Source organism: Spermophilus citellus (genome assembly GCF_964194105.1).
Source record: "Spermophilus citellus genome assembly, chromosome: 3".
NCBI classification, from domain to species: Eukaryota; Metazoa; Chordata; class Mammalia; order Rodentia; family Sciuridae; genus Spermophilus; species Spermophilus citellus.
In genome coordinates, this window is record NC_138184.1 from 72532185 (window position 1) to 72554243 (window position 22059).

Consider the following 22059-nt stretch of genomic DNA (forward strand, 5'->3'; position numbering starts at 1 on the left):
GTGACGCGCCACGGTCGCCCGAGCGGTTCTGGGATAGTGATGGAGACGCCGGGAGTATCTACCCGGACCTTATTGCTCCCGGCCGCGTCGGGGCCCCAGAGGAAGCGATCGGCTGGGGAGACCGAAGCTGTGAGGAGCAAGCAGCGGGTCCTGGACGAGGAAGAGTATATAGAGGTAGTCACCTCAGTGAAACGCCGGCGACTTCCGGGTCCCTCCCTGGTTTTGCGCTTCTCTTGGTTTCTTTCTCTCCGGTCTTGGCTCTCCAGTCCGCTAGTGGAAGTGGAATAGCCGAGTCCCTGCTCTTGAGGTGTGGACAGTCCGGAGAGCCAAGTAAATGGTGGGGAGGGAGATGTCCTTAACTGAGGAGGCACTAGCAATATTTTCAGGGGAAAGTAGAGGCGGCTGTGGCGAGAGTCGGGGACATGAGTTTTGCTATTAAAGTGTAAGAGTTTGACACACTTGAAGGATGGTGGCAAAGAGGACTTGACTTAGTCTGCAATTGTGGCAACAACATTGAGTGAGTGGGCTGCAGCCCCTAGAAGGAGGAGTTTGTTTTACTTCAAATACGCAGGAGAAAGGACTAGTATAAAGTTTAGTTTTAGACTGGTTAAATTTGGGACTTTTCTAGGATGTACTGACTGGCAGTATTAATGGACAGCTGGTTACACAGCTTTGCTGCTTCCAGAGCTAGGTCTAGCTGGAGGTGCAGATGTGGGGATTTCACTATGTGACCATAGTGACTGGCTGAAGTCATTCGAGAAAGGTTTGGATTGGAAATAGAAACTCCTTGATTGGTATGAAAGTGGAGTCAGTAAAGGAACGCCCATTAAGAGTGGGAGAGAGAAGAGTTTTATGGACATGGAGAGCATATTTAGTAAATGTTGGATGTTGCAGCAAGGCCACATGGGATGTTCAGCCTCACTAGAAAGGGCCCCTGAGCTCCTTCAAGCAAGCTGCAATTATTAGAGCACGCAGAAGCTGAAGGAGGTTCATCAAGGGCTTAGCTTGTACAGCAGTGAACTGTGAGGTGGAGCACCCAGATTGCAGCTCTGACTTTTGTTTTTATGTCCAAAAGGGCCTTCAGACAGTCATCCAAAGGGATTTCTTTCCTGATGTGGAGAAACTGCAGGCACAGAAGGAGTACCTGGAGGCTGAGGAAAATGGAGATTTGGAACGAATGCGCCAGATTGCAATCAAGTTTGGCTCTGCCCTGGGCAAGATGTCTCGAGAGCCTCCACCACCTTGTAAGGGGACCTAGTGGGTGGCAGAGAGGGTGAAATCTACTGAACTTTGCTATAGGCTTGCTCTAAACCCTACGTCTCTCTCTTTCCCCAGATGTGACTCCAGCCACATTTGAGACTCCTGAGGTGCACACAGGCACTGGAATGGTGGGCAACAAGCCCAGGTCTCGGGGCCGAGGTCTTGAGGAAGGTAAGTGAGCACTCCCTCTTTTGGTCACATAGTGGTGATTATGTGGGAATCTTACCCTGTGAGGCCCTGAGAGAGTGGTCCAGGGACTTCAAGTCACCTCTTGCCCCTGAGGAGTCTCCACTCCTGAATAGGGGTCAGGAAGCATTGGTCTAGGAGGCAGAAGATCTGTTTTAACTCCCAAATGTGGAACAGCCCTTCAAGCCTCTCTGTGTTCCATCTCTATGGATTGAGAATTTTACTCTCTCTCTCACTGGTCTGCTGTGTGCCAGCCCTTGCCCTGCAGGTTTCATGGGCTTTGGAAGGCTCCTTTTATCATTGTCTCCTGAAATTGTTTCTTTCATATTGGTCACTTCTCCCAGATAACTGCACTGTTCACTCCTTCACTTGCTTCAGGGAAAAATTTCCTGATCTCCCAGTGTAAACACCTCTGGTGTTATGTTCCTTCCAGCTTGCCTTTGTGTTTTTGCTGAAGGTCATAACACCTTTTTTTTTTTTTAAGTTATTGATGGACCTTTATTTAATTTATTTATATATGGTGCTGAGAATAGAATCCAGTGTCTCACACACACTAGGCAAGCAGTCTGCCACTGAGCCACAACCCCAGCCTAGGTCATTTTTTTTTTTTTAATATTTTCTAGTTGTCAGTGGACCTTTATTTTATTTATTTATATGCAGTGCTGAGAATCGAACCCAGTGCCTCACACATGCTAGGCAAGGCTTTACTACTGAGCCACCACCCCAGCCCCCAGGTCATAATATTTTAAAACTCCTGTTTATTGCCTCATTCTAAATAATATCACTTCCATGAAAGCAGGGACTTTGTCTTGCTTCCATCTGAATGCTCTGCATATGGAAGAGCATATGATATGTTATGAGTCTTCAACAGACTTGGAGAACAGATGAATGAGTTATTTTTAGCATATTTATTAGAATATGAGACACAGATATATGGGATACTTCCTGAATTTAGGAAGGAATCTTTTTTAGGAAAGGGCATTCTGAAGTCTTGTTAAATGTAAGTATATCATGCACTGTAGGACTTCTTGGTCACTTTATCTTTTCATTGGTAATAGAATATTAGTGCACATATAGGTGGACAGCATACTTTGTTCTACCAGGTTCTAGTCTACAGTATACTGTATTGGCACAGACATCCAGTGTGTTCACACAAATATGTTTTTTGTTTTGTAGCCCAGCTCCCTCTGCCATTAACACAGATCTTGTTCTTGGAGCTTGATTCTCTAGTGAAGGGTGGCATGAATCACAGGGCAATTTGAAGATTCTTTTCTTTTTATATACCTTATATGTCAATAAACGTAGGAAACCTTTTCATAACCTAAGTGATAGGTACTTTTGTCATTCTTGTTTACAGATAAAGTGAAGCTCCAAAAGGCGGTGACTTGTGTAGTACTCAGAGATGATCATTGGTGGAATGGAACTTAAGTGACATCTCTTTGACCCCAGGTCTTAAAACTGTAGTCACTGTGCTTTGAGCACAGTCTAGCCTATACCTAGTGGTAAAGTTGTTACTACAATAGAAGATAAAACTCTTTTATAAGCTGGGTATGATGGGATGTTCTTAATAGTCCCAGCTGTTCAGAGGTTGATATAGGATTGTGAATTTGACTCCAACTGGGTAATATAGTGAGACTTTGTCTTAAAAAAATAGAAAACAAACATACGAAACAAAACAAAAAACTGTCTTCTAGCACCAGGGTGCCACCTCAGTGGTATGCCACTTTCCAGGGTGGCAGGGGTGGCAGTAATATGGTTGAGGTTGTGGCTCAGTACCTCCACATGATTACAGAGGCCCCATTCGGAACACTAGGTTATATAAGATTCCTGCCACAGAGGCTAGGTGGCAGGTCCAGATACTTAGATAACTACCCACCTGTATTGCAAATACCAGGAAGCAAGGAATGATTAGATTAAGGAAATTCCAGGGAGGGAAGGGAAGTCCTGAGGGCTTTGGAGGTAGATCCTACAGGATTTGCATGGTTTTGGCAGAGGAAGAGCCAGCCAACAGCAGAACTTTTGTGATCATGGATTTTATTTTAATGCCTAGGTCTGTACCTCCTCCGCCCAATCTATTAGATTGTATTGCATGCTTTTGGCATCCATCAGATGAGCAGAGCTGTCCAGGCATCTTTCGGGCTGTATCTGAGGGTTTTATGAAGAGTTGGGGTGGATTGATACCACCCCATGGGGAGTCTTCCAACAGAAGTGAGGATTCTAGCCCCATTCGTAAGGTATCATAATTTTCATTGCTTGTTTTCCCGTGACTGCAAAATGATGTTTGTGTTCCTCTGACTTCCACCCTTGAGCAGGAGAGGCTGGAGAGGAAGAGGAGAAGGAGCCACTGCCCAGCCTGGACGTCTTCCTGAGCCGCTATACGAGTGAGGACAATGCCTCCTTCCAGGAGATCATGGAGGTGGCCAAGGAGAAGAGCCGGGCCCGCCACTCCTGGCTTTACCAGGCTGAGGAGGAATTTGAGAAGGTAGACCTGGGCCCTCTGTCATAGCAGGGAGTCCCAAGGCAATGGACACTGTGCCTTGGGGTCCCACTGACCCTTTTTTTCCCCCACGTGATTACAGAGGCAGAAAGATAATCTTGAACTCCCATCAGCAGAGCACCAAGCCATTGAGAGCAGCCATACTGGTGTGGAGACCTGGAAGTACAAAGCCAAGAACTCCCTTATGTACTACCCAGAGGGTGAGTGGTGGGGCCAGGTGTTTCTGGCTCTGCATTTGGATCATAAGGTTTGTGTGTATATACCCTCACAGCATCAGCCTCAGAGGGGTCCTGGTCTGTCTTGAGATGGGTAACTCATATAAGTCAGTGGGGTAGTAAAGTCCTCCCCAGCTTTGTTCAGGCTCTGCAGGTGTGGAGTGTGAGCTAGGCCCAATGCTTCTGTTTTACTGGGTGAATTGGCTGAGAAAAAGGGTGCTCTCACCCCTTAGTCAGTAGGGCTCATGGTACTGAGGTGGGGCCTTCCCATATACCTGATACGTATTATCATCTCTGCTTCATCTACCAGGTGTCCCTGATGATAAGCAGCTATTTAAGAAGCCCCGGCAGGTGGTACATAAGAACACACGCTTTCTCCGGGACCCTTTTAGCCAGGCTTTAAGCAGGTCCCAGCTCCAGCAGGCTGCAGCCCTCAATGCCCAGGTGAGCCAATGAGAGCAACAGGATTAGATATGGCTGGGCTGGTGTGGGCAGGCATGGCCTCTCTCATCTTGGCTGCCCCTTTAAGTTAGAACTGTCCCTTGGCTTGGTGGAGTTCAGTAGGTGGAAATATTGAGGTCTGTATGTGGCAGGACCCTGTGTCTTTTCTCAATTCATGTGAGCTTCCACTGGGATACTGTCTTGGTGTGACACATTCTGTGGGCCTAGATCTATGCCTCATCCCTTGATGGTGGTGGGCCAGCAAAGAGGCTGTTGGGAGCCAGCCAAGTCTGTTTACACCCATGCTTATGCATCAGACAGGGTTGTGGGTAGACATGGGTCAGTGGGCCAGGGGAGCCAGCAATGGAACCTGGCCCCAGACGGTGGGCTGTGGCGGAGTGGTAGAGAGCAGAGAGATTGTGAGCCTGGGAGCAAATTGAGTGTGTACCCTTTGATGCACTGTGATGGTCAAAGGTTGGGAGACAAGAGACGGGAGATTTAGAAGTGCCTCAGAGGAAAGATAGCATAGGCCCTGTTGTCAGCATTGCACCTCAAGAGGCAAAGGGTGTCAGTTTTGCCCTTGATGGAAGAAGGAGAACATTCTTGCTTAGATGCCTACTTTGACAGGCCCTCAAGATGTTTCAGCAGAGGGGTGAGTCCTTCCTGTTTTTCCCCAAGCGGGCTACCCACCCCAGGGCCCCAACTTTTCCCTGAGGAAAGCAAATATTTCTAGCATGTTCCTGTCCATCTGCCTATCAGCCAGCTGGGGAGAGAGCCCCCATGACACTATCTTTTCTGCTCATTCTAGCACAAACAGGGCAAGGTGGGCCCTGACGGCAAGGAGCTCATCCCCCAGGAGTCCCCCCGAGTGGGCGGGTTCGGATTTGTTGCCACTCCATCTCCTGCCCCTGGTGAGAAATGGGCCTGGTGCCCAGGCTGGTCAGGGCTGTGGGTGGGCTGGACTCTCAGGCAGACCCAACTGTAAACTGGAGTACTATCCTGTTGCAGTCCTCTCAATAATGTCAGCAGGTAGTACTTACAGATTAAAAGTCAGAGAGCGGGATAGGGTGCAGAAATTCTGGGCACCAGGCCCCAAATCTTTTCATCCCGGAGGCAAGTGAAACTTGGGTCAGTCCCTTGATGCATAGGGAGTCTAAACTCTCAGGTACTGGTTGCTGTGATATAAATCAGGGTACATGGAGGCACCATAGGTTTTCCCTGAGTTTTAGGAGGTTTGGGAGCCCTGGAAATCCTGAATATCTCCTACTTCAGAGTGCCCTGTGCTAGGATGGCAGCTCAGCTGACCCAGCTTCCAGTCTATTCTGCCTTGGCCCACAGTTGACCTTAGCATTTCCCTCTCAGAGGCTGGAGGTACTGTGGTTCCAGAGTCCCTGGGAAGAGGCATGGGCTAGCTGTTGGCCTTGATGTTAGCTAGGATGCACGTGGAGTAAACTGGCTATGGTAGTTAGGGAGTGCCTGGGGTGGCACCCCCACCTGGCTCCCCTGGCCTGAGTAGCTATGGGTTCTCCATCTGCAGGTGTGAATGAGTCCCCACTGATGACCTGGGGGGAGGTTGAGAACACGCCCCTGAGAGTTGAAGGATCGGAGACACCCTACGTGGACAGGACACCAGGGCCAGCCTTCAAGGTGGGTTGTGGTGAAAGGGAAGCAAGGGAGGGACTTGGTATAGACATCTAAGGAGTCTGAGTCCTTGCTGCTCATGACCAAGCACAGAGGACTGGACTCCCAGCTGGCCAAGGCAGGTCCAGCTGATGGGGATGAGCACTGATGCTTCTGAATGCTGATGAAGGTGGGATGGGTGGATGGGTGGGTCTTTCATGGGATTTAGGGGAGCAGGGGCCAAGATACCAAGGTCTCTAGGGCCTAAAGGCCAGGGGCTATTCACACATAAGGTGGGAGGAATTCAGAATTAGAACAGGAACTCCAACTGCCCTGCAAGCCCAAGGGCCAGTGAACCATGGTTTGTGTCCTCAGAAGGGCTATGTGCTGACAGAGCAAGGCTTCTGTTTACAGAACATTTTAGATGTTACAATTCTAGTCTAGTATTGTAGGAGTGGATAGAGTGAAGTTTGTGAGACTTAGGGTAGGCCAGGGAGGCTCTCAATGGGCCTGGGTAGATGCAGCGAGGTGAGGTAGTATCACATGACTCCCGAGTGCCAGGCAGGGTGATAAGCTGGAGGCAATGGCCATAGAAATTGGTGGGCATGGATAAGTGGGCAAGGGGAGTGGTATGGCTGTAAGAGCCCTGGGGAAAGCAAGATGTCTTTGTGCAAAGAGTTTTTTGGGAAAATTGAATGATTAGAGTAGTTTAGAAAGGGAAAGGAGATGTCCCTAAGAATTGGGAGCCTGCACATCTTGCTGTCAGAGTGCTGGGCTCCTACCTGTTGTGACTCTAGGGTGTTGAGAGGTCACAGGAGGTAAAAGTTTATGTTGTCACAGAGGCTGAAGATGTAGATTACATTACCATCAAAAGAAATCAGGTATAGAGTCTGGAATGAACACATAGGTCTGATTTGGTGGCTGGGTCAAAGGTTATCTCAAGCCAGTCGCCTTCCAAAATTGGCAGTGATAAGTTTGAAATGCAATGGAAAAGGAAAAGAGGAGAGAGAGAGAGAGAGAGAGAGAGAGAGAGAGAGAGAGAGAGATAGATATCACTTGTGTAGCAATAGAAACTTAAAACAACTAGGAGTAATGCTGAGGAGAACTTCTATACCATGCTACCATGCTTTCCAAAACCCAGGCCAAGAGGAGCCCCACCCCCACCCCCAGCATGGCACTGCTCATCATTCCCCAGAAAAGTCCTTAGACATACTAGAGCTCCAGATAAACATTGCCAGAAGTTTTGGTGCCATGGTTTCAGAATTTATCTGGGATGCAAGAATAGCCAAGATAACCCTGAGAGAGTAATAACCAAGAGGGATCTATGCTGTCATACATTAATGCATTCCCTAAGGCTCTTGACATGTTAAAAGTGTGCCCCTGCCCAGCAACTCAGGAGGCCGAGGCAGGAAGATTGTAAGTTCGGGACTAGCCTCAGCTATTTAGCAAGGCCCTAAGTAAATCAGTGAGACCTTGTCTGAAAATATAAAGTGCTCAGGATAGCTGGGCGTGATGGTGCATGCCTGTGATCCCAGCAACTCAAGAGGTTGAGGCAGGAGGAATTCAAGCTGGAAATCAGCCTCAGCAACTTAGCAACACCCTATCTCAAAAATAAAAAAATAAAAAGGATTGAGGATGTAGCTTAATTATAGAGTGTTCCTGGATTCCATAGGGGGCAGGTAAGAATTGTGCCCTGGGACCAAGAGCCCATGGCCAATAGCAAAGGAAAAATAACACTGAAACCATCCACAGTTCAAGTAAGAACTGGAGGTATTATAAAGATGGCAATTCAAATTGTGCTGAATAACAAAATATTTAGAAATAAAGTGAACTAGGTCCTTAATACATATAGCAAAATAACTTGCAGAAAGATAAAAAGGTTAAAGGTAAAAACAATCACCATTAAACAACTAGAATAAAAATAGTGGTGAATATTTTGTTGTTGTTTTGGTATCAGGGATTGAACTCAGGGGCACTTAAACACTGAGCCACATCCCCAGCCTTTTTTTTTTTTTTTTGTATTAGAAACAGGGTTCTTGCTGAGTTGCTTAAGGCTTCGCAAAGTTGCTGAGGCTGGCTTTGTACTTACAATCCTCCTCCCTCAAGCCTCCCAAGCCACATGAACATTTAGTTTTATCTTAAGAACTTTCTAAACATAAAAGGAAAAAATTTCACTAAGTAATAGCTACAATAGTCCCCTGTTATCCATGTTTTTGCTTTGCAAGGTTTCTTGTGGTCAGCTGCAGCTTGAAAGTATTAAATGGGAAATTAGAGAAATAAGTGTTCATAAGTTTTGTTTTGTTTTGGTGCTAGGGATTGAATCCAGGTGCTTTCTACCACTGAACTACATTCCAAGCCCTTTTTATTTTTTATTTTGAGACAGGGCCTCACAAAGTTGCTGAGGCTGGCTTCAAATTGTGATCTTCTGTTTCAGCCTCCCAGGTCACTGGGATCATCAGCATGTCACTACATCCAGCAACAGTTCATAAGTTTTAAGTCATTTTATGATAATATTCTACTTATCTTGTTGTTTTTCTCTTATTATGCCTAATTGTGTGTGCGCGCACGCGCGCGCGCGCGCGTGTGTGTGTGTGTGTGTATGTGTATGTGTTTGTGTGTGTTGCTAGGGATTCAATCCAGGGTCTCAAGCATGCTAAGCATGAGCTGTACCACTGATATATCCTCTAACCTCTAATTTGTTTGTTTTGGTACTGGAGATTGAACCCAGGGACAGTTTACCGTTGAGCTATATCCCCAGCCCTTTTTTATTTTTCATTTTGAGACAGGATCCCACTAAGTTGCTTAGGCCTTGCTAAATTGCTGAGGCAGACCTTGAACTTGGGATCTTCCTGTCTCAGCCTCCCTGAGCCACTGGAATTACAGGCGTGATCCACCATGCCAGGCACAACCCCTAATTTGTAAATTAAGTTTTATTATAGGTCTGTATAGGAAAAAATAATATATAGTTCAGTTTTCAAGAGTCTTTTGAGGGTCTTGGAACATCACCTGAGGGTAAGAGGGGATACTATATATGAAAATGATAAACTTTGGTACAGCAGAAAATGTCATTTAAAAAAGCAAAAGCAAATAATTAAAAAATAAATTTGGTGTAGCTTAATTTAATTGATAGGTAAAGTTCTATAAGTAACAACAATAGACAACTAAAAAGAAGATAAAACACTCGGGTGGGCTGGGGATGTGGCTCAAGCGGTAGCGCGCTCGCCTGGTATGCCTGCGGCCCGGGTTCTATCCTCAGCACCACATACCAACAAAGATGTTGTGTCCGCCGAGAACTAAAAAATAAATATTAAAAAAAAATTCTCTCTCTCTCTCTCCTCTCTCTCTCTCTCTTAAAAAAAACAAACAAACAAAAAAAAAACACTCGGATAGAAAAAGGGGCCACATTCACATATGGAGAGTTCTTGAAAGAAATACAGAAGGGTAATAAAGACAAAAAGATTGTCACACTAATAATTGGAAAAAAATGAAAACAGGACACTTTTTTCCCTGAAGGCTTGTCAGAAGTTTATACCTTGGCAGTCCTGGCCTTGAGAACCTGTTGAATCCAGGCAAGGAGGGGGGCCCTGGGGAATGCACAGGTATGACAGGATGGGTAGGGGCTTTTGATAGGCTATGGGGGAGGGTGGCAATGAAGGGTTGCTGGGATTATGGCAGCCAGGGAAAAAAGATTGGCATCCACAGCAGCTGTTCTTCCAGGTGAGGGACTGCCTGGCTTGGTGACAGGTCCCACACAGGCCACCCACATGCCTGCTACCTTGTAGATCTTGGAGCCTGGCCGTAGGGAGCGGCTGGGCCTGAAGATGGCCAATGAGGCTGCTGCCAAGAATCGAGCTAAGAAGCAAGAAGCCTTGCGGAGAGTGACAGAGAACCTGGCCAGGTGAGGGGCAACTAGGTCCTGGGAAGGGGTAATGGGTGGGGATGAACTAGTGTCTGCCTTGTCCCTGCTCTGCCCACACTCAGCCATGTGGATGTATGGCTTATAGGGTAGAATCCAGGGCAGATCCATGGGGTTCTGCAGTGGGTGCTGTAGCTGCTCCTCTGCTATGGTTGCATGTGGACCAGGCTACAGGACTCTTTCCGTGTTCTTTCCTCCACATATCCTTGACCTGTCCTTAAGAGTCACTTTTAGGCAATTTGTCCCATTATGAATTCCTATCAGTCCTGTGGAGACAGTGTTATTATCATTCCTCTTGGAGAGAGGTGGGAACTCCAACTTTCAGAGGTCTGTAGTCTACCCAGCCTCACAGCCAAAGGCAATAGCATCAGTTAAACTCAAGTTCAGTCTGATTGCTGTGTGCTAAGCCACCCAGTGTTGTCTTCCTCAGTTCAGAATGACCATACCTCTGACAAGGCTTTTCCTTAGGGGCTGAGGGAGGCCTTACTCTGATAACTAACCCTACTTCTCTCCCTAATCCCTTCATCCCAGCCTCACTCCCAAAGGCCTGAGCCCAGCCATGTCCCCAGCCCTGCAACGCCTTGTGAGCAGGACAGCCAGCAAGTATACAGACCGAGCCCTGCGGGCCAGCTACACACCATCCCCAGCACGCTCAACCCACCTCAAGACTCCAGCTGGTGGGCCGCAGACCCCCACGAGCACACCAGCCCCTGGTTCTGCCACACGCACACCCCTCACACAGGACCCAGCCTCCATCACAGACAACTTACTACAGCTCCCTGCTCGGCGCAAAGCCTCAGACTTCTTTTAGAGCCAGGCCTGTGCTGGGCCCTTGGACATTGTGTGGAACCTTCAGGACAGCTGTCCACCCAGCAGAGGACTCCACCTGGAAGTTCAGGCACAGACTGGAGGCATTTGATCATCACAGGAATCACAGATGAAAGATGCTGTGCCTCAGCCAGGCCAGCATGGGACACATGCCCTCTCCCTTTGGAGTACAGCACTCATGCTGTCCCTTGGGGCCTTGCTGAAAGTTTCTATGTCATTAAAGAACATCTGGCACATTCTGGCTAGGCTGCCCTTCTGCCCTGCTCCTTGAGTGGGCCCTGGGACCTCCTTGGGCCAGCTGTGCTATCTTAAGACTTCAGGATTAGAGGCAAGGGTGCCTCCAGGGGAGGAAGCTGTGGGTAGGGTGGCTCCTCCATTGTTTTCTGTGACTTCCTTAGCTACCTTCTGAGCTGAACTCACAGGTCTTTCTGAGGAAGTGATGGAGCCTCCAGAAATATATCCCTCACGGTCATCTGGAACTCTGAGCCTATGTGGTTTTCTGTTTGTATAGCCATGTAGGTCCTGTGTGTCAGACCCTACTTCTGTATGAGGCACTTTCATGGTGGCCTCAGCCATCACCCTCTCCCAGCACTTGACTTCCAGCTCAGAACAGAACCATCTCTACCTTCCTGCCTGTATTCTCCCCCCACTGCTCTTGGCATTGCCTACCAATCAATTGAGGCACGAGCCTCACCCCAACTGGAGCTGCTGTATAAAAAAGAATGGGGTCAGGTTCTAAGCAGACTCACAGGTGTCATCTGTACCATGGGCCAACATTTACCCATGGGCTGAGACATGGGTGCCCAACCCTCAAGTGATTGATGGCCAGCTGGGCTCATATACCTATTATCCATGGAATTGAGGGGGTCATGTCATGGTTTAGCTTCAAACCAGTGTCTTCAGGCCTCAAGTGGGGGTCATAGGCTATACCCTCTGGGAGACCCAGAGTTCCCACTGTTCAAGGGGCTTAGGGAACACCTGATACAGCTCAGAACAGAGTCCTGCTTTATGACCTGTACAAGCCATTTTCTCCAATCTTTCTGTGTTGGTCCTCTTGCCTGTTCCCTAACTGTTGATGTTTTCTGGAGGCTAGTCCAGAGACTGACATCTACCATTTGATACCTGACTAGGGTTTCTGCTAACCTGTGCTCCCCCACAGTGAGTTTCTGCAAACTCCTGGGGTGGCTGTCTGGGACCCTCCAGGAGTTAAAGCTGGGATGCTTAGTGGTCAGAAAGGTGGGGCCTTGTGTACTTTTGTCTAAGAAGGAAGGTTGAACTTTAGCCCCTGGGAGCCTCCAGGAAGTGGGAGGCAGGAGGTACTGATGACCCTCAAGCATTTAGCATATAGGGAGCATGCTCTGGGGAGTGATGGATTATCAAACGGGAAACATAAAAGACTGGGCAGTGCTATCACCAACAGCTGCTTCATAGAGCTTGCAGGCCCAAGTGGTGGGGAAGGTGCCCGCAAACTGCCTCATCTGGACTGCCCCTGGATGATGATAAGGGTGGCCCATGAGCAGCTGAGCCCATCTCAAATGACCCCAGGGATTAGAGGAGGACATTGAGCAAAGGGTTGTGAGAAGGAGTATAACAGGGTCAGCATAGGCTGCACTACATGAAGTGAAGGAGAGGCATGGAGCTGCTCAGCCCTGGAGGTCTCAGGGACAGGGGCAGGTCAGAGGCAGACAAGTGTGGGCCTGGTAGGTAGACCATGGCAGAAGTCCTCTTGCCATAGGCCTCACCATGAGTCTGCCTGTACCTGAGCACCGGCCTCTGGTCCCCTATGCTGGAGACCCCTGCGCCGGCTGAGTCCTAGAGAAAAAGACTCCTCACTGGGCACTCTTAATGCTTGTATACACTTTGTGGTTTATTTGGTGGTCAGTAATTAATGTCTTTGCAACTAAGTGGAAGAAAGCTAATAGAACGTAATCAAAATAGTGGTTTAATTGACGGATTTTACTTGTTCCTTGCACCTGTGCCTTCTTCAGCTCCTACCTGCCTACTTAGTTATGTGAGCGCAAACTACACGCTACGCCCCCCAGGACCCTCTCCACCATTAGGTGCTTGCCTTCCCAACCTCAGCTCCGGCGATGTGATGGTCTTTAGCTCTGGAGGTCTCAGCCAGCCTTTCCTCCATCCTGTCCTCATTTTCAGGCACCACCAGCAGTCGGTGTTGGGTTTTGGCCCCCAACTTGTGGTCAGGCCGGTGCTCGGGCCTTGCACCTGGCCGGGTATCCAGTTTACACTCAGCCCGGTACTTGCCCTCCCCCTCCCTCTTGAAGGAGGCAGAAGACATGGCTTTGGGCTTGGGGGGCTGCAGCCATGAGTGGCTGAGAATCTCGTCAATGTGCAGCCGTCTGTTGACATCTGGCTGCAGGATACGGTAGATGAGGTCCTTGCATTCGCTTGTCAGATTCTTGGAGCGGGGGAAGTCCACACGGTGCTCCTTCTGGATGCGCAGCATCTTTTTGATGTCAGAATCATCATAGGGCATGGAGCCACAGACCATGATGTAGAGGATCACGCCCAGGCTCCAGATGTCATACACCTTGGGCTGGTAGGGGATGCCTTGCAGCACCTCGGGGGCTGCATATGCAGCCGACCCACAGAAGGTCTTGCTGAGGACGATGCGCCCGCTCCCATCTCGAAGGCAGCGCTTGGAGAAGCCGAAGTCAGACAGCTTGATGTTGAAGTCCTTGTCAAGGAGAAGGTTTTCACACTTGAGGTCTCTGTGGACAACATCTAAGTCATGGCAGTACTTGACAGCTGAGGAGAGCTGGCGGAACATTTTACGTGCTACATCCTCATGCAGGGCCCCTCGGCACTTGATGAACTCGAGCAGGTCACCCTGGACCCCAAGCTCCATGACAATGTAGATGCGCCCATCAGAGGTCTCAAAGATCTCGTATGTCTTGATGATGGAGCGGTGGTTGACAGTTGCCAGGATGTCCATCTCTCGAGGAAGGAATCTCTCCACAAAGTCAGTGGGTGTTTTCTTGCGGTCGATAATCTTGACTGCCACATTAAACTTAAGGCGCTCAGAGTAGGCAGATTTGACTTTTGCATAGGAGCCCTTGCCCAGATTGATTCCCACGATGTAACCCTTCTTCCTTAGGACCGCGGCATCGTCCATGGTGCCAGGAGCGGCCGGTGCCGCTGCCCTCTACATCCCCTCCCCACACGGGCCAGCAGGCATTGTCCTCATTTGCACTGTGCGGAGTTGTCTGGCTGGGCTGGGCCTGGACTTGGAGGGGTAGAACGCTCAGCATTGTCGCCAGGTGACTTCAGCAAATGAAGTCATAAAGCCAGGCTGCCGGGAGTGGGGACTGGGGAGTGGGGACTGGGCTGAGGGGAATGGGGCCCCTGGAATCCTGGAAGCCAGGCCAACCTGGAAGGAGCACCCTCTTCCTCCCCGCCCATTGGAACAAAGCCAGGACCCAGGATTGTGGTAACCCTCCCTGCTCCTCTTTCTTGCTATGGCTTCCCTGTCATAAGTCAGGCCCAAAAGGAGGTGGCTCAGGTCCAGCCAGAGTTTTCCTGCAACTTCTTAGGGGTGTGAAGAAAACTCCATAGAGCTTCTTGGAATCTGTGGTATCTCAAGCCAGTGGTGGTTCCAAACCTGGTGGACCAAAGCAACTCTTGTGTTTGGGATCAGGATCTGGAGTCCTTGGGCTAGACAACTAGGCAGATGAGCTGCTGTTGCTTCAGTGAGCAGGGGTGTTCATGTGGATGGGAGGGCAGACAGTACTCAGAGATGCATTGTTTGCCTGGCTAGGTAGCTAAGGGTCCAGGGAAGGCAGATGCATGTTCCAAGGGGCAGGACAAGCTTAGAGATGGGTCAGGCTTCAGCCAGGTAGAGGAGGTGGTGGGGCATCCAGTCTTCTGAGAGTGGCTGACAAGTCAGGAAGGGAGAGGAGGAGAAAGGGGCTTTTTGCTCTAAGTGATGGGCAGTGATTGCATAATCCAAGTATCATTTTATGGTGGTCACTGGCAGAAAAAAAAGAATTAGCTTTGGGGAGAGTGTGGAAGCTTACTGCCTTGGGTCAGGTTTGAGAAATCTGGGCCAGTGTAGGCTTCTGGGGATTTAAAAAAAAAAAGCCCCAAAAGGGTCAGCCTATATCTAGTCAGTGAGTGGGATGGTTCTGTGGCAGGGTCCTGGGGATTGGCAACATTCAGAGCATTATCCATGAAGGGCAAGCTTCTGGGTGGGGAGGGGGTCCAGAATTTTCACTTTGGACATTTGGACATTGATGTGGAGTGAGCAGGGGTCACTTGCTAGAACCCTGGCATTATACATCATTTGCATCTCAGACTGCCTATTGTACCTGGTGTGTGGATTTTTGCTTTGGAAAATGATATCCTTTATGCATCTCTTTAGCTACTTTGGAAGTCCTGATATTTGCTTCCATCAGAGGCATCCTATGCCCACAGAAGCTTCCAATACAGGTGAGCTAGGGGTGTTGTATTCAGAGGGAGAGCAGAAAGGCCTGTTTCTTCCTTTTTCTTTTTTCTTTTTTTAGTTGCAGGTATACATAATAACTTTATTTATTCATTTATTTTTATGTGGTGCTGAGGATCAAACCCAGTGCCTCACACATGCTAGGCAAGTGGCCTACCACTGAGCCACAAGCCCAGCCCAGAAAGCCTGTTTCTATGTGGGATTTCAAAGTTTTCAAAGAGGAAGTGACATAGGAGTTCTGGTGCAGAGAATCCACAGAGCTTTACCAGGTGGACAATGGGATAAACATGTTAGGCGGAAATGACATCTTGGAGCAAAGACATAGCTGTGTGGACACATCTGGAGTTTGTAGTGTGCCCTGAGTCTGGCAACCTAACTTGGGCTGCCAGTATAAGAGACAGGATGGGTAGGGTGGGCAGATGTATCCATGGTGACCACCTTTCAGCAGCACCAGACTCCTGAGTCAGGCTCTGGCTCTGTAGAGTACTTATGGCTAATAGCTTTAGCTTCATGCATTCCTTTCTCCAAGAGGCTCTTTTTGGCTGAAATGACCATAACTTCACTTCTTTGTGTCCTAGAAGGGGCTGGCTGTAAGATTTGCAGGCAGGGGGCTGGGGATGTAGCTCAGTGGTAGAGCACTTGCCTAGTACATGTGAGGCACTGGGTTTGATCCTCTGCACCATATAAAAACAAACAAATAAATAAAAAAATATTTTAAAAAAGATTTGCAGGGCAGGACCCAGGAGTTTGATACTTCCCTCTTCTCCCACATTCCTAGCAACCACTGATGCTGGAGCATCTCTGTTTATTAAACACAGGGCACACTACATACTATTTGGCATACTATTGGTTAATTGCACCAATTATTATTATTATTATTATTATTATTATTATTATTATTATTCTCTCCTCCCTCCCTCCCCCCCGCCTCTCTCTCTCTCTCTCTCTCTTTCTCTCTCTCTCTCTCTCTCTCTCTCTCTTTTTTTCATGGATGTTGCTCTCTCAACCCTGCCCTTGCCCAGGATAGTGTGGTTTCTCTGTTTCTTCGGGGACATGCTGTAGGAAGCAAGCATCAGCTTGGCACAAGCAGAGCTGCTGAAACATGGAGTGGGTGGTTTTGTCCTGGGTGTTTTTGTCACGAGGCTAGGGCACCTAGTATATTTGGAGTAGGTTAGATCTGACTGGAGACCTCTAGGGTTATATCTAGTGTGGCTGGGGACCTGCACATTCCGGGAAATCTATAGTCCTCTTGAGTTTCACTTTCTTAAATAAATTAGATCCCCACTGACCCATTCTTCCCACAAGCTTGTGAGAGTCTGTTTTCGGTGCTGAGGGACACTAGTGAACTAGAGGCACTCATGCCTTCCTGGATTCCAGAGGTCAGGGAAGCTAGATGTCATACCCACCAGTGTGAATGCATGATGGTGGTTGTGTCCTGACATGGCACCATGGAGCTGTGAGGACAGAGAATTGGAGATTAAATTTAAGAAGGTTGAGGTCTGGGTAACTAGCCAGGTGGAAGAGAATCGCGGGTAGGTAATGCCTATAATGGCCTGAGGGTCACCTCATGATGAGGACATAAATGACCAGGGAACCACCTTGAAGTCCTGGTCCTAAAGCCTCTGAGGATGAAGGTGATCAATCCAGGGTCAAACACACCAGAAAAACTGTCCAAAAGGATGAGGCTATCTGTGGAAGCTATTGTTACCTGGTTGTTACCTGGGCCTGCTCCTCTGGTACTGTGCTTTCAGGTAGGTTGCCAATCCTTTCTGAGCTATTTTCACACCTGTAAAGCACACAGCAGGTACGCCTAAAGCCCCCCCGCCCCCTGCCCAGGATGCCTTCTGGCTGGGTTGGGCTGCAGTGAGTCACTCCTAGGCCCTCTTACTCTCCTCTGTCCTGAGGACTATGGAAGACCTGCAGGGATGAACCATTCTCCACCTCCCCACCCAGATAGCATCATGTTCCCTGGGATACCATTCCAACACAAGCTTATTCATGGGAAAGATGGTGGGAGGCCTTCTGGTATTACTGAGGCCTCTCTGGCAGAGTTCACAGGAACAGGATGCAGAGCACCAGTAGGAATCCCAAAAAGGTTTTGTGGAGGCCAAGCCCCCTTGGCTAAGCCTGGGGAGATGGGCAGAGTCTGCAGGGGCAAGTCTACTAGTAATTATGGCACTAGTGTGTGATGGAGGTATGGGGGTCAGGGTCATCTCTAGGAGGCCAGCAGAGAAAGGATGGGTCTAAAGAAGGCCAGGGCTGGGATTGTGGCTCTGGAGTAGAGCACCTGTCTAGCATAGGTGGGGCCAGGGTTCGATCCTCAGCACCACATAAAAATAAAAGGTATTGTGCTGTGTCCATCTATACCTAAAAAAATAATTTTTTTTAAAAAAGGAGAAGGCCAAGCCTGAGAAGACCTAAGAGGTTAGGTACTTGAATCCATCCTGTGGGTGGTAGGGGCCAGACTGGGTGTAGGAGGGTGGTTCCTGTGGGAGGTGATGGGAGGGGAAGGGGCTATGGGGTGAGGGAGAAGCCAGGGAGGAAGGTAAATTGAATGTAGGAAGGGATGCTGGGATCTCACTGGACCTCACCTTTTCCCAGGGTCTTGGGAGTTGGGGTGTTTCCAAGTTTGGGATACAGATGGAGGAGTGATTTTAAATGCTCTTGTTTTTGTGTATGTGTACTAAGCCCTTAGCACCACCCCCCATGAGGTTATCCAATGTGAGGTGAAGAGAGGGGCCACTGTGGCCAAGTGAGGATTGCCTGGGACAAGGCACAGGTAGGGCATGCAGCACATGGCAATCAATAGTGCCAAGTGCAGGCCATACCTCCCATGGGATACTGGTACCTGCCTTCTTTGTCCACAGGGTCCCGGCATTCTTTGTGAGGATATCTATTCTATTTGCCAGTGTCAGCTTCTTACCTCTGGAAGGAATGCCACCCCTGGCATCAGGCTGGGGAAGGGATGTGGTCAAGGCCACACAGGACTGTGGAACATGCTGGGCCATCCAGCTGAGTCTCTCACTTCTCCTGGGCTGAAGAATGACCATGGTGGGGATATAACTCAGGGCACTGTTGAGAACTGGGTGCCAGTTGGACATGGGGGGAATATGTCTCATGGTGGACAGAACAGAAAAAAAAAAACAGTTGTCCTGCCCTCTGCAGTCTCTCCCCCAACCCTCACTGACTGGAAAGCTTATGTAATGCATGCCAAGGGGTGATGGTGGCATATCAGTCTAGAACTCAGCTTCAAATGCAGAGAGCCAGCTATCCCAGTATGAGGGGCCCTGGCCTCCCACCCTTCCTTTGCAGGCAACTGTGTTGCCTTTCTCAGCCTTCTACCCTTTCCTACCCCTAATCAGCACCCATGGACCTTCCTTTGGAAGCAATATCTTCCTCATTCAACTCTCTGCTCTGACCCACGCCCCTCCAGGTCTCCCCAACACCTGGAAAAGCTGCCTTAGACAGGTCCTAAGGTCACAGTCTGAGCTGGGCACACTGGGATATATTTTTCCAGGAGTGAGAATTCATAATCTGAGTGGGAAGCCAGGGGGCACCCAGGACTGCAGTCAGTGGGGCAAAGACATTCACCTCAGGGTCTGCATTAATATAGTGATTTATTGCTTCTTTAGCCATGTTAGTTACCAAGTTCAAAGGGTGGGAGAAGAAACTGACGAAAATAGCGGCTCATCCAGGACTGTCTTCCTTCTCTGCTCATCCCTTGACTCCTTCTGGGCTCAGGCTTCAAGCCATGAGCTCTGCCTCATTCCCTGCCAGCCCCCTGGGCTGCAAGAGGCTCACTAGGTGTGTGTCTCTGGAGGCTGTTGGGGAGGCCCTTCCTCTGATTCCCTGATCATCTGCTCACTGCTGAAGCCCAGGGTCTCTGATTGCCTGGCCACTTGCACTGTATCCTCCTCAGGTTTTGTCTCAGGCCGTGTCTCGTGTCGTGCCTCAGCTCGAGCCTCTTCCCGAGGCTCCAGCTTGGTGGCGGACTTCTTGTCAGAGCCAGGTTCAGGGGTCCATTGCGGGTCAATGCTCCGGGAGCTCTCCCCCTCCTTGATGGCTGCAGAGGATAGACCCCGTGCCTTGGGTTGCACCCAGCAGTGGCTGAGGATCTCATCAATGTGCAGCCGCCGGTTAACATCCGGCTGTAGCATGCGGTAGATGAGGTCCTTACATTCTCCTGTTAGGTGCTTGGAGCGTGGGAAGTTGACACGGTGCTCCTTCTGAATGCGCAGCATTTTCTTGATATTGGAGTCATCGTAGGGCATGGAGCCACAGACCATGATGTAGAGGATCACGCCAAGGCTCCAGATGTCATACACTTTGGGTTGGTAGGGGATGCCCTGCAGCACCTCAGGGGCTGCATATGCTGCTGACCCACAGAAGGTCTTGCTTAATATCAGTCGGCCACTTTCGTCCCGCAGGCAGCGCTTGGAGAAGCCAAAGTCAGACAGCTTGATGTTGAAGTCCTTGTCAAGGAGAAGGTTTTCACACTTGAGGTCTCTGTGGACGACATCCAGGTCATGGCAGTACTTGATGGCCGAGGAGAGCTGGTGGAACTTCTTACGAGCATCATCCTCTTGCAGGGCTCCCCGGGTTTTTATGAATTCAAGGAGGTCTCCTTGGACCCCGAGCTCCATGACGATGTAGACCTTGCCGTCTGATGTCTCAAAGATCTCGTAGGTCTTGACGATGGAGCGGTGGTTTAGCATGGCCAGAATCTCAATTTCCCTGGGAAGGAATTTCTCCAGGAAGTCTGTGGGGGCTTTCTTGCGGTCGATGATCTTGACCGCCACGTTGAACTTTAGGCGCTCAGAGTAAGCGGATTTGACTTTTGCGTATGAGCCCTCTCCCAAATTTATCCCCATGATGTAGCCTCGTCGCTTGAGGACGGCAGCGTCATCCATGGTGCCGGGAGCGCCCAGTGCCTCTGAGGCTGCCCTCTACATCCCTGCGGGACATGGGCCAGCAGTGTCCTCATTTACACTGTAGACAGAGAGTCCTCTGGGCTGGCCGGGCCTGCTGTCCCTGCCTCCTAAGAGGCCAAGACTCTAAGATGGAACATTCAGCACTGTCTCCCAGGTGACTTCAGTGGGTGAAGTCACAAAGGAGGAGTGCCCTAGGGAAATGAGGCTTTGGCTTGGACTTGGAACCCTGGGAGGATCTGCCAGTGGGCTGGAGCAGACTGAAGGCCAGCAGAGTGCCCTCATGCTTGGCTGGGACTTGAGGTAAGAGAGGGTTGTGGGGAATACAAATGTTTGCCCATGTTTCCAAAACCATAACCAGGCTTGCTTGTAGAGTGATGGCGCTGGTGACTGCAAACCAGGTCACTCTAGAGAATCTAGGGCAGGTCCTATCAGTCAGGGTCTCAACAGGAAACAGCAGACACACTGAATTTACAATAGTTTGAGGAGGATTTAATTAAGGGATGATTTACAAGGTGAAAGCAGAGTGTAGGGAACTCCAAGGGTAGTATAGGTACCCTAAGGTAGTTACAGACCTCTGGCCCACATGGAAGGAGGAGTATAGAGAAAACCACCCTGAGAGAGGCAAAAAACGTTGGTGGAGGGAAAGAGCTAGGCTGTGGTGACATCACAGGTTTGTGTCAGGGAAAGTGATCCAGACCTCTTTTCCTCCCTTGAGCTCTTGACATTATTCACACAGGCAGTTTGCAGGGGCCCAGAGCAAGGCTGAAGAAAGGTGAAGATGGGTTATGAGGTGCAAAGAATCAGTTGCTGCAGTTTGGGAAAGCAGGACTTTGCACTCTCATTGCAAGATTTGGTTAGACTTTTCACCTCTCTGTAGTTTTCTTTCCTCATCCAAACCTTTAGTGGCCTGCTTCTCTTACAGTGGCTCTTCTTCGAGGACAACTGACTCGAATTCTGCTCTTGACTGTAAGTTCCCTCCTAGGGCCCTTGCCCAGCTTATGGTCCTGGCTGGGCTCCCAGGACAGATCTGGGGGAGAAGCAAAAGGCTGGACCTAGTATGCTGAGTACTAGAAGCTGCTCCTGGGAATGCTCTGAGAATGGCACAAGCAACAAGGGCAGCACTGGACAGGGACCTTGGTTTGTGCTAGCAGGGGAATCCCTCTGCTGTGACAAGCCCTTAGTCCAGCACCTGATCTGGGCTGTGTCCTGGGAGAGTATGATCCCTTGAAGGTCTGGCCTAACTTTGGGTTTGACCTTGACTTATTCCCATTGAGAGAGAGTAAGGTACCCTCTGTCATACCTCAAGAGTCACAGGCTGGAAAAAGGGATGGAGGTGGGTCAGGGTATGCTGGGATCCCACTAGCTTTGGCCCTTACCCTTTTTTCTGTGCTCCTCATCTTCACTTTTCCTAGCCTTGACCACCCATACTGCCAGGTCTGGTGTTTAGCTGGTGGACAGCTTGCTTATCCCTCCTGCTGAGGATGCCCCATCTGTCACCCTATTCATGATGACAGGTGCAAAGTCAGCACTTGGAGCTTTGTTCCCAGAGAGTTTAGCATCATCCCTCATCTCTACCCAGTGCTTTCCTCTATGCCTTCGCCTCCACTGCCTCATCTCTACCCAGTGCTTTCCTCTATGCCTTCGCCTCCTCTCCCAGTGTGTAGGCAGGTCCATCCTCCAGAAGAGGCCAGCTTTGCTCCAGTCTT

At 49.5% G+C, this 22059-nt stretch overlaps 3 protein-coding genes across 3 annotated transcripts; 1 reads left to right on the top strand and 2 right to left on the bottom strand.

Annotated features, from left to right (window-relative positions):
- Nucleotides 1-2: 2 nt before the first annotated feature.
- On the top strand, nucleotides 3-11204 carry ESS2 (ess-2 splicing factor homolog). Its single transcript, XM_081284500.1, has 10 exons — nucleotides 3-174; nucleotides 1076-1244; nucleotides 1336-1431; nucleotides 3759-3928; nucleotides 4026-4143; nucleotides 4469-4602; nucleotides 5408-5510; nucleotides 6137-6246; nucleotides 10002-10117; nucleotides 10667-11204. The coding sequence occupies exons 1-10, from the start codon at nucleotides 40-42 to the stop codon at nucleotides 10944-10946; spliced, it is 1431 nt and encodes a 476-aa protein (XP_081140626.1). The 5' UTR covers nucleotides 3-39; the 3' UTR covers nucleotides 10947-11204.
- Nucleotides 11205-11346: 142 nt separating this feature from the next.
- Nucleotides 11347-14478, bottom strand: TSSK2 (testis specific serine kinase 2). Its single transcript, XM_081284501.1, has one exon. It carries the CDS (start codon nucleotides 14094-14096, stop codon nucleotides 13020-13022), a length of 1077 nt encoding a protein of 358 aa, XP_081140627.1. The 5' UTR covers nucleotides 14097-14478; the 3' UTR covers nucleotides 11347-13019.
- Nucleotides 14479-19047: 4569 nt separating this feature from the next.
- TSSK1B (testis specific serine kinase 1B) lies at nucleotides 19048-20373 on the bottom strand. The gene has a single exon (XM_081288185.1). It carries the CDS (start codon nucleotides 20330-20332, stop codon nucleotides 19223-19225), a length of 1110 nt encoding a protein of 369 aa, XP_081144311.1. The 5' UTR covers nucleotides 20333-20373; the 3' UTR covers nucleotides 19048-19222.
- Nucleotides 20374-22059: the final 1686 nt, after the last annotated feature.